General features: G+C 43.9%; 1 protein-coding gene across 1 annotated transcript; it reads right to left on the reverse strand.

Annotated features, from left to right (window-relative positions):
- Positions 1 to 2,327: 2,327 nt before the first annotated feature.
- Positions 2,328 to 11,799, reverse strand: NDP (norrin cystine knot growth factor NDP). The gene is made up of 2 exons (XM_077807230.1): positions 11,626 to 11,799; positions 2,328 to 2,555 (listed from the first exon to the last, which is right to left on the reverse strand). The coding sequence occupies exons 1-2, from the start codon at positions 11,797 to 11,799 to the stop codon at positions 2,328 to 2,330; spliced, it is 402 nt and encodes a 133-aa protein (XP_077663356.1).
- Positions 11,800 to 12,781: the final 982 nt, after the last annotated feature.

Here is a 12,781-nt window from a genome sequence, read left to right on the forward strand (position 1 = left end):
AGCTCATAACAATTTGATTCACGCTTCATCCACAGCTCTAAGAGTTCTTATTTTAAACTGGCCATCAATGACAAGATACTCTCCAGCAGACAGGGGATACTCTTTTCAGTCTATACCATCTATCTATCACTAATATCTATAAGTGTCTGTGTACATTTGGCCCTAATCATTTTCTATTTTTACTGAATTATATCCTGCTCCAGAATTCAGCTGAGTATATGCCTGCCATTTGTCTCTACTTCCCATAGTGCTCCTGGGACGGTAATGGTCAAGGACATTGGATCTGCCTGGTCAACCACAATAATGCATATGTAATCCATGGAAATGCTCACTTCCCAATTTCAGGTCACTTAATCTGTTTCTTTATATTAGAGAAAGACCTTGGGGAGTCCTTGAGCATGCTCAATGGAATTCCTGTGATGTAATTGCCAAAAGCCTGGTTGCTATATATGGCAATTGTTCAAGACAGATTAGATGGCATACAACAGATGGGCTGTATTCTGGACTTGTCTACCCACTCCCAACCTCTGCCCCTCCTATTCATTATTGTGCAATGACGTTCAGATTACTGCTGGAGTAACATTGGACTTTATGCATATTCCATGTGGGTGTCAGTGTGGATTTGAAGCTGGACTGAATCATGGCATTATGAGCCATGAGCTCTCTACTTCTTTGGCTTTGACTATCTCACATGGAACACCTGTTTAGGTTGATCTGGGTTCAGGGAAGAGATTCTGTAGCAGGTTGACTATCCTACTCAGTATATCGCCATTAAAAGGAGCCAAGATCCAAATAAATTTATGTAGTTTCCATGTTTTGGAAGGCTATGGGTATTTATTGTTCAACTGACCCTCCCAAAAGCTAAATGTTTAAGAGCAGGGCCAGCTTTAACTACAAATAAAGTAATCTGTACCTTAGGGGCACCGTTTTTGAAACTTTGCAGAGATGACCCATGCCTTCCGATGGTGCGGGGGAGGTACAGTGAGGGCAGTGGCTTCAGCAGATGTTACTGAGCATGCTCAGTCCATGTAAGCATGCTCATTTGCTCAGTACAAGCCAAGCAGCAAATTGGGGAGCCATGTGACCCCCCCCCACACACACACATCATCTCTTTTTACATGCCAGGCAACCTCCTAACTCATGGGCTAGGCCTATTTCCTTGTCCAACAGTGGTCCTAGAGGGGAAGGCAACTGGTGGTCGGATCCTCCCTTGCAGAGAAGCAGCATGATCCAGTAATTAGTACACAGCTGGGATTCAGGCTCTGCCAAGGCCTTGTTGTAGGCAGATCAGTTAACTCCCCTGTGCCTCAGATTCTTTATCTTTAAAACAGGGATAGTGATACTTACTCACTTTGGATGAAGTACTTTGAGATCTATGGATACAAATTATTCCTACATATTGTTATTATTCTGGCAGCTCTGGGATCTGTTCCTCCTGAGGCCAGCCCAGTTTAAGAAGAGATTCTGTTTAAGAGGCTCCATTTTTAAATTGTAAACCAGTACTTAGTTTCTAGTTTTTAATTAGTGCATTTTGTGACAGCTACTCTGGCTATAATGATCACCCCTGGGATATTAGAGGAGAAAGAATGAACTGCATGACCTTTTTCTTCCTAAACGTCACTCAGCCACCAAGTTGTGAGGCAATCCACTACAAATAATCATTTGAACCGTCTAGAGATGGACAATTCCCATGCCTCATTCGCTATCCAGTTTACTTTTCAATTATTTATTCATAATTTCAGCTAAACCACAGTTAAAATTGTCCAGAACTTGTCTGCCAGATCAAGTAACATATATCCCTTACCATCAACGCAGTTCATTTTGAAGGGCAATATAACTAAGAGACGGAGAATAAAATGACACAATAAGCAGTCATATGCAGGAATGGAGCGATCCTGCTTCCAAATGTCGACTTTTGTAGAATATAGTTCCTCCAGCAGATGGACCCCCGTTGTTCTCTCTCTGTGTCTTCATTGTTCACTGGCAAAAAAAAAAAAAAACTCCCATCAGTCCTTATTCAAAACTCCCAGAGCAGAAGAAAGGCTGAGCCTGAAAATATACCCCCCAAAGTATCCTTTCAGGGGGAAAAAAGGGTTCATGTCTCCAGGGTTTTGTCTTCAGCACAGACCAGCAGATGGATGTCTTTGTTTTCACAATCAGCACAATCCAGGGCCCTGGTGTCTTTCATTTTCCACTTCTCAAATCCAACCCAGCTTGATGAGTCCTGGTTGTAGGAATACTTTAATAGTGTGCTGGTGAGCTCTCAGTGGCTGCGATTGCTTTCTGGGAGCAGTGTCCCCCCTCTCCTCATTGCAACTGGTGTCCCCCTAGGAGTTGCACTCTTCACAATGGCAGGACAGGATGTAACGGTACGTAGCAGTGAGCCTCATGCCACCTGAGCAGCGCAACCTCATTGCTTTCAGCTTGGAGGTCTGGGGCCGGCAACAGTGGCAGGTAGAACGGAATGGTTGTTTTAGGACTGTGCTGAAGGAGACCATAGGCTCAGAGCGTGATGTCTGACTGCAGCGTCCCTCGCAGCGAGCCAGCAGCACCATCTGCAAGTTAGAACAGAGAAGGGTTAGGAAACGTACACACTGTGTTAGTGTGTGGCCAGGGAATACAGACATGGAGTTCAATCAAATGTAATTGAATTGAAGTGTCTCAGGATTAACTGGGAAACACCTGGTGGTGGCTTTTGACTACCTAGTATGATGCAGAACAGTAATAATGGACTATGTCCAGTCCAGATTGTTCAATGTTAAGTTGTATTTTATGTACAGTCGTTTAGAAGAAAGCATCATCAGCGTCCTTGAGTTCTGGACATCATCATCCATTGGGGATTTGGGGCCTGGTCTTCAGAAAGCCAGGGCTTGTGTTTCAAATACAGTTGTATGTGCAATTACTGCAACTGTGCCTTGGCCTGAGCTCTCTGAAAATCAAGCCCTGAAATCATAAATGACCAATCAGGTCGTGACTCTTAGTTGGCTAATATTTAGCATTTCTAGTTAATAAAACAGGTGGTCACCAGAGCTAGCTTTTATGGTCTGTGCATCCCTTAGAAAAATAAAGGAGAATTTCAACTTTCTTATTTTTTAAAGTAAGTTTCCAGACCTTTTCTTTGCAAAGATCTCCTTAAAGAGGTAAATCAATATAATGTAATGAAGATATAATGTAATGAAAATATAAACCAATATAAACTCTTTGCTGGGTTTGAAAGCTTATCACTGACTTTTCCTAACAATATTAAAGGCCCACTGGTCTTTCTCTTCTTCCACTGAATGAACTGTGAATAGACGAAGACATGTTACAGACCTGGAAAGAACTAAAGAGCTTCCATGGTGATTACCCATTTATTTCCCTTCCAAACAATCTGCTGTCCAGCTGTGGAGAAGAGTAGAAACTGTGTTAGGCCCTGTCTAAAGGACAAAAAAAGGGTGCTTTTTAAAAGCATGTTAGCTAACTCGAGTTAAGGGTTATTTCAAACCACAGTACAGTAGTTAACAGTTTGTGTAGACACAGTCAGTATTTAACAACTTTAAACTTATACCATGGCCAACCAACATGATTTTACAGCTGGTAATTGCTATGCTTACACGAGGTGTTTCAAACTAGATCAGCAAACTTCAGTTAGCCAAGACAGATTCATAGATTCCAAGGCCAGAAGGGACCATCGTGGTCATCTAGTCTAACACAAGCCATTGAACTTCCCAAAAATTCCTAACTTTGTCTAGCTCCAACTTCCAGCCACCAGACTGTGTTATACCTTTCTCTACTAGACTGAAGAGCCTTCTGTTATCAAATGTTTGTTTCCCACGTAGGTATTTATAGATTGCGATAAAATCACTCCCTAACATTCTCTTTGATTCGAAACAGATTGAGCTCCCTGAGGCACGTTTTCCAATTCTTTATTCATTCTTGTTGCTCTTTTTCTGAACCCTCTCCAATTAACATTTTAAGTTTAATTTTTTCCCCAGAATCCTGAGAATGCCTAATTGTGCCACTATATCTTTTATCTGATTGCAAGAATTCTTTTTCAATGATTAATACAAAAGTATTTCAACTGAAATGTTACATGATCCATCATGGGATACATTACCATGTGGTGAAGAATAGCTGCAAATGATGGTGTTCTTAGCATGGGAATGTTTATACATTTTTGGCTCCACTGTCCTAAAAAACAAAATCTTTAATCTCACCTCTCTCTGCCTAATCCTGCCGGTGTCACCAGAAGCACCAGAAAACAATGGAACTGGGGAACGGAACTGGGGACAGGATAAAGATTACACAACATAACTGCAAAGCAGAATTTTTCATGTGCTCGCAAGAAATCTATTCAGAGCTGACACTAATACTAGTCTTCCACAAAAAAGACACTTTTTTTCAATAAAACTGCATTGTAATTGTTTAGTTAGCTTAATACATTTAACATAGTGATTTTAAAACAAAGCATCACATCACACTTTGCAGATCTTACCATTGCAAAATTTTGCTCAGGTATCAATGGAAAGATAGGCTTCCTAGTGCATGGTAATTTTTAAAACTATGTTTTTCCTTACAGCCCCTATTTATAGATTACAGTGTACATTTTAAGAGTGGCACTGCATCATGGGAATCATAAACTTTGCTGGAAAAAAAAGTAATCAGAATTCACATTTAGATGGCCTTTTAAACTCTTGGACTAACCTGTAACTTAACCGACTCCTCTTAAATTCCCAAACAGCACCAGTATATTTTGGCAGGTGTGCAAATGAGCTGGAAATAGCATGTACTTCAGAAGCTTTGCTTTGCATTTAATCAATTGCAGCAGCTGTTTATTGCATTGTATACTATAGTGAAATAGAGATTATTACTCCATTAAATAATTAGTAATGATATGATGGCACAGCACACTAATAGAGTAAGTATATATTTAGTAGAAATATATGGGTGTTTTGTAACCCAATATCCAGGTGTGAGTTCTCCTCCTCCCCTACATAACCATGTACATGTCATATTTTAATGCTATTCCGGAAGTACTGGGGTGACCATATTTCCCTATGCTGAATATGGGACACCTGTAAATAAATAAATAAATAAATAAGAATGACTCGTATTCAAGTGAGTTCAGTGGCAATCAATCAGAACTACACAGTACAAACATTCAAATTAAAATCAAGTTGACTGAGCCCCTGTTAAAAAGAAATACTGTGTAGTTGGATTCTTTTTATTTACCTTCTTATCTTTAAGGCTTTAGGGTTCACACGAGGAGGGGTGACATACACCCCTTAAATGCCCCACACACACATGAGGAGAGGAGACATACACACACTCCCGTACACCTCTCTCACATGGGGGGAAGGGGGTAATCGATCAACCCAAACCTCCCTGCCTGGTGCTCCCTGCCGTCCACACCTGGCTGGGCCCCCTGGACGGACCCGTCTCTCCTGGTGCCTGGTGCCATGTCTTCCTGAGGCAACACGTGGGGGGGGGGGCACACAGGGTCACATGCCCCCTGCCCCCGGATTTCTGCAAGGTTCACACCAGAATGTGGCCAGCAGCAGCCTTTCAGCACTGTGTGGGATGGAAGGGACGGGAGCTGCTTCCAGCCGCAGGGGAGGAGGACAGGGGGAAGGGATAACCTAGTATGTATCTTTGCAGAGCTCATCTCTTCCCTCCCCCCACCCTCTGTGTGGCTGGAAGCAGCTTGTCCCTTCCTGCCCTCACAGTGTCGAAAGGCAGCTAATACCTCCAGGCTGCTGCTGGCCACCGACATAACCTAGCTTAATCCAACTACAGCGTGGGCAGGAAGGGGTTAAGCCCTAAGGCTGCACTGTGCACCAGGGCCCAGGGAACCTGACTGAAGGGGCTTCAGTGAACCCGGCCAGAAAGGTGGCTCAGCAGGGGAGGGTGCCTAGGGGATGGTGCGGCCCCATGTTCCCTGGAGGCAGGACCCAGGGTGGGGGCTGAGGTGCTAAACCCCTGCCCCAGTGGCTGCTGTGGAGCCTGAAATTGCTCCCCCCACCCACCCCCGCCACTCCAGAGCTTAGCCGAGGGGCGGAGAGGCTTCCCCGTGCCAGCGCTGTGCGGGGCTTTGGCACACACAGGGCTCGGCTCCTCTTGGCCAGTGCCCTGGGCCAGAGAGTCTTGGGTTTTCCTGGGGTGCCGGCCCAGCCAGAGGCAGTGGGGGAAGGAAAGAGCCTGCTGGCCAGGCTGTTGGTGAGCTCAGCGCTCAAACCGGGGGCTGGTTCCCCACACAGCACTGGGAGTGGGACGCGCCCCGCTGGGGGGGAGGAGGGGAATATGGAGGAGCAGCAGAGCGGGGGCGGGGGTGAAGGGGCAAAGCAGGGAGAGGACAGCAAGAGGGGAAGCACATAAAGGGCCGATGGGTGGGCAGCCAAGGCGACACGTAACTGGCTGCTGCCTGGCGCCTGCCCGCACACAACAGCCACTGCAGCATGCAGCCAGCGCTGGCCAGAAATGGGATGAGGGGGAGCCCAGCTGGCCAAGAGCTGGCACGCAGAGGGACTGTGCTGAAGGACCAGCAGGGGGAGTGGCCATCCCCTCGCGCTGCAGCTTTGCCCCGCCACCAGCCTTGCATACCCACCCCCATCGTTGCCCACTGGACAACTGGATCTGGCCAGTAGTACTGATGGGGGGGGGGGAGACAGAAAATATGGGACAATTTGCCCGTTTTTAAGAACAACTCAGGACACCTGCAGGAGGGCTTAAATACAGGACTGGCCCTTTAAAAACAGGACGTCTGGTCACCCTAGGAAGTACAGTACCACTTTTCTAATGCAATATAGGAATGACGGGGAGGATCATGATTGCCCCTCTGTACTGGGATTGGATGAGCTAAGCAAAAACCCCATCCTAACTTACAGTCAGCAGAACTCAACTATTCTGAAGGTTGGTTGCAAGGAGCGGGAGTAGTTCTTATAACAAGTTCAGAGATAATTACAAAGGGGCCTAGAGCTTTTCCCTAACGCAAACCATATCCTTTTTGGAATTCAAGCTTTTATTAGTGGTAGTATTTCTCATTTGCACATTTCCCGTGACTGGCTGGGCCTGATGGTGGACATGCTGAAATATGTGTCCTAATTTTACGTCCATAGTACTTCTGGCCTGGCATCGAGCTGGGATTACTGCAAATCTCATGGGATCTTTTTCCACTACCACTATTATCTTAACCATACACTAAAAACTCTTCTTACAGTATGTCTGTACCCAGCCTGGCCTCATTATTCCCAGATGTCACTTGCAGCACTCTTTTGGCACATCCAGAAAGAGTGCCTTATGACAGTAAAGTAATTCAGGAGGTACTGATTTAAGAGTCATTGGGGATTCCGTGCCTTAGGGTCCAATAAGTCTTGGTGGCAGAGGTAAGATGGAAGCTAAGACTGGTCAGGGAATTCGATTCATTATGAGCTGAAACAAATACTTTGCTTTAGGCCAAAATAGAAGAACCTTGTCTTTTAGGGTTGAATGACCTTCTAGTGCAGGGGTGGCCAACCTGAGCCTGAGAAGGAGCCAGAATTTACCAATGTACAGTGCCAAAGAGCCACCGTAATATGTCAGCAGCCCCGCATCAGCTCCCCCCGGCTCTTCTCCCAGAGCCTCCTGCCACCGGCAGCCCCGCCGATCAGCGCCTCCTCCTCCCTCCCTGCACCTCCTGATCAGCTGTTTAGTGGCATGCAGGAGGCTCGGGGGGGGGGGTGGGGGCGAGGGCACAGCAGGCTCAAGGGAGGAGGTGGGAAGGGGTGGAGTGGGGGCAGGGCCTGTGGCAGAGCCAGGGGTTGAGCAGTGAGCACCCCCCAGCACATTGGAAAGTTGGTACGTGTAGCTCCAGCCCTGAAGTCGGTGCCTATACAACGAGCCACATATTAACTTCTGAAGAGCCGCTTGTGGCTCCGGAGCCACAGATTGGCCACCCCTGTTCTAGTGTCTCTTCTTGGTGTCTCTTCTACATACTGTATATAGCATATTACTATGTTAGTTTCTCAGTCCCGAGGCCTGTGTTCAACATCTGGTTGAGGTCACAAGTAAATGGGATTTGATCAACTGAATTGCATTCAATGGACATATTAAGTGTCACAGAAACACCTTCCAAATGGACCCAACTGGCAGCCTCGAAGGTGAAAACAAAGCACTTGATATATTTTAGGACCTAATCCTGCATTAGCCCAGAATGGAGAAGAAAACCTAATAGGGATTTTCCATCTCTAATTTTGATGATTGTATGATGCAGTAGCAGGGTAACACAGATCAGGATATAGGCCCATTAGCAGAACTGTGCAGAAAAGGAGGTGTGCAGTGGAACAAAGCCATCACAGAAAAAAGGACACAAATCTATGGTTGAAATAGATTATCAGTCTGTGTTCTACAAAGAAACAGTACAAGGGGTAAAAAACACACAAAAAACACACAGCTAATCCAACAGAAACTCAGTGTTTCTACACTAAATATAAAGAACATACCATACCTATATATTTCAAACTACTATTTTATCAGACCATATTTTAAGACAGATTCTGAGGCCAATCTGCATAAGGGAATCTAATACTGTGCTAGTAGTGTATGGTAGCTTCAGAATAGTCACTCTCACAGTAGCAATGTCCTGGATCTACAAGATCTTAACAATATGAGCTGGTTGAAAAACAGTTTCATAGGAAATTTTCTTTTTTTTTCCATTTTGCAGGGTTTGAAATGGACCCATTTTCCAGCTTACGTGAAAGTTCCCACAAGATTTTTATAGAAACTTTTAAATTCAAATGTTTAACAAAACCATTTTCAAAATTATTATGGAACTTAACGATTGCAAACAAAATTTTGATTAAAAAATAGATGAAGATGTCATGGAAGCTTTTGCGAAATGAAAAATTTCAAAGATGTCACCAATTGTTCCACAAGAAGTTCTGTTTTTGAAGACTCATTTTTCATCAGAAAACCTTTTTGTGCCAAAATATTCCCCCCAACTCTATTAATAGTTAAATAATAAATCTATTAATGAGGCCAGAAGAAAGCAGCACTACATCATCCCAGTGACCGTAAATGCATTATCCAATTAAAAGGGCTGGTATCCCTAAAGATTTAGTGTGAACACATTCCATTTACAATCAGAGAAATCAGATAAACTTTGCAAGATCTTGGACTGAAACCAGTATTGTCAACCTCAAAAATTGAAAAATCATGAGTCACATCCCTGCCTCCCCACAAAAAATCATGCCATTGGCTTAAAAATAATGAATTTTTCTAAATTTGCCTTTTGATTTCTGAGTCTTTACACTATACTCACTCCACATTGGCTTTTCTCTGCCACCTGGAGGACTAGAAATTTTTGCTTTCAAGTGAAAGCAGAGATTTTCGTGTGGTCTCTCATCTCCAACATTGGGGATTAAGAAAAACGTCACAATAAAATTGCAAAAGCTGGCAACATTATGAAACTCATACATTCCAATCCAGGATGCCCACAGGGTAAGGGCATAGCAGAAAGAGACACCCAAGCAATAATATAATGAAAAGTGCTGGCTCCTTACTGGCAATGGAATTAATCCTGGTGGGCTCCAAAATCCCGGCAGCACAGGAAAGGGAAGGACTGCCAAAGGGGACATGGCTCAGGAGGGAATTAAAGGCTGTGAATGAGCAGGACTAGTAGGCAGGAGCAGCAGCCTAGGAGCTGTGGCTGAGGCTGGGCATTTTAGGTGTTGAAGGGCTGACAGCCTGGCTAGGAGGGACAAGTAGAAGCTGTGGCTGATGGTTAGGGGACCCGGGGACAGGCCTGAATGAAAGGACTAGACTCTTTCCAGGCGATCTGCAGGCCAGTATGTGATTGCCTCCAGGAGAGGGACAGCCTGATCGGAATATCCCCAGCCCGAGACCTGCAGAGCCTCACCTTTATACTTCTGTGCTGAATTGCCCTACAGGCTGAGTTGGGAACCTATTGTGTTCATCATCTTTTGTTTGTAACTTGAACTGCACTTTGTATTTCTGGCAGCCCTAATAAAGCAACCCTTTGTTATTCATTAGCAACTGTGGGCATTTATGGAAACTCACTGAGGGGAGAGCTTGAAGGGCCTCTTCTCTTTTGTTGATCCAGGGAGCGGAGGAGGCCATTCAAGCAGCCAACAGAGAGCGGGGTGGTCAGCAGAGCTGGATGAAAATTTTTGGACAAAATTTTTGCCAAAAAATGCAGATCTGGGTCAATCTAAACATTTTGTGAGTTTGTGTGGAATTCGCTAACTTGTTTCAGTTGAAAAACGAACAACAATTCTGAAAAAAATTAAACACTGACATTTCCAACATGACGTTTCTGTTGTTTTATTCAAAATGACTTCTTGTTTTGAATTTTTTGGCAATTTTATTTTTCAAAAAAAGGTTTAAAAAAGCCTCAGAAACACAATGGAACATTTCTTTTGACACAATTATTCCCGTTCCCCGTTCCCCCAATTTTTTGGTTCAGTCAGTGAATCAAAAAAATCAGTTAGTCACGCAGTTCTAGTGGTCAGACCATTGGCCATATGTTTGAATGCGCGCTGTGCTAACTTTTTCGAAGGAAATTAGGACAGGGAGAAAGGGATCAGTAATGGTTCTCTCACTCTATGTCCTTCTTCGTGCCTCACTTATAATTCATGTCAGAAGCTAATGTAGACTATATACAGAGGCTAATATAACACTTTGGCTCAAAGTTTTCCAAGCTTGAAATTTCAAATGAAAGACAGAAACATGAGCGAATGCAAAACAGCCTAAGCCAAAAGTAGTGATCCCTCTGAAATTTGGTGGAAAAGCAAAATTGAGAGGTGCAAAAATCACGAGAAACTAAATATTAAAAAATTTTGAGTAAAGTTTTTCAGAATCTTTTTCATTACTTTTATATAGCTTAATTCTTTACCTCAAGCACAGCCTGTCAAAATGCATGTCTTTATGCAATCCATATTAACTGAGCTTGACCCAAACCAAAACTGGATCAGAGTCTGTAGGAAGTTTGGACAGTGATGATATGACCTTCACAGCTAGACCCCTCCCTGTAATGGGCTGTGTCAAAATCCTGAGCAGTGTTAGCTAGTGGTCAGAGCACTGGACTTGGACTCAGGAGACCTGGATTCTATTCGTGGGTCTGCCAGCAGCCTGCTGGGTGACCTTGGGCAAGTCACTTCACTGCTCTGTGCCTCAGTTTCCCCATCTGTAAAATGGGGATATTGATGCTGCCCTCCATGATAAAGTACTTTGAGATCTCCCAAGGAAGTTTCCTGGTACAGTCCCAACACCAAAGGACAGTTCAGATCTGGATGTGAATTCTGTGGCTCAGGTATCTGTCTACATATCACCATTTCTTCTCATTTCTTCAGAATCAAATATTCCCCCTGCGTGGAAAGTTGAAAGGTGATCTGAGATTCCAACCTTAGGAGCACTGTACAAGCAACTCAGCTTCAATCTTGCTCCTTTAAAAAGTGAATCTGATAACTACTTTGCACAAGTTCACATACTATGCTGTTGAGAAAGCACAAAACTTCTGATCTAAGCATTCAGGTTCCTGCTCTATGTTTTTTGGTACTAATATTTCACATCAGAATAATAATTATTATTAGTTGGTTTCAGAAATATTCTTGATAACGAAGTCCTGGTATCATTTTTTAAACAGGTACTTACCTTTGAGTTACACTTGTACAATGGATGACTGATGGAATCAACATAATGATGCCTCATACAGCGACCTGGGTCTGAGTCAGTCATGAATGAACTGTCCGTTTTACTGTCTGTGTCTCCCATTATTGCAAGAAGAGAGAGCATGGAAATTGAAGCCGCTAGTACATGATTTCCCATTGCTGAAGAACCTCTCAATAATAACAGCAGAGGGAGGTAGAGTATTAAAAGAACTCTAAATGCTGGGACTCAGTTCCTTTCAAGGCAGATGAAAAACCTGGTTTAAATCTCTTGGTTGTCATTGTTCTTTTTAAGTTGAAGTTTTGTTGGGGTTGTAATCCATCAAAGAATCTTCTATGTGGCTGGAACAAAAACAACATAAATTACAGTCCTGACCCCCCCCAAAAGCCTGCAAGATAAAAACAAACATAAATAAGGCTCACAGGATTTCTGCTAGCCAAAATATTTTTCACTGCATGAACATCATTTTCACTGTAGGTACAGTATACGAGATGATGACGGAGAAGTTCAAGGCCCTGTTACTTTAAGCACTGCTCTATCATTTTAATAATGATGATATTAACTTTCATTATCACAAGTAATACCAACGCTTTTTACTTTATAATGTCTCCAGTGGGTTCATTTCAATACTGACGGTTTGTAACACAATTTAGGATTTCTGCAAATGAAAGAGCCTGCCTTCACGTAAAATGCTGAAGGGCATATTTCAAGGGACTAAAATAATCTATCCTCTGCATTAAAAGATGGAAATTCTGGCTCAGGTAGCACGTGAAAATGTATTTGGTGGTCTCATCCCCGTCTCTAGTGGTCAGACATCGACATCAACAAGCCATCACACAATTTGGAATAAGCGTCAGTCTCTATTCAAGAGAGGCCTGTGACTGGAATGGAGGGATGTTGCAGGTCAAAGCTGAGGTTACATTAGCAGTGTGCTCTCAGGGTATGTCTACACGGCAATTAAAAACCCCTGGCTGGCCCATGCCAGCTGACTCGGGCTCACAGGGCTTGGGCTAAGAAGCTGTTTAATTGTGGGGTAGATGTTCAGGCTCAGGCTGGATCCCAGGCCCTGGGACCCTCCCCTGCTGAGGGCTCTTGGAGGGGTGGGTCCCAGAGCCCAAGCTCCAGCCTGAGCCCAAGCATC

Source organism: Eretmochelys imbricata, chromosome 1, assembly GCF_965152235.1.
Source record: "Eretmochelys imbricata isolate rEreImb1 chromosome 1, rEreImb1.hap1, whole genome shotgun sequence".
NCBI classification, from domain to species: Eukaryota; Metazoa; Chordata; order Testudines; family Cheloniidae; genus Eretmochelys; species Eretmochelys imbricata.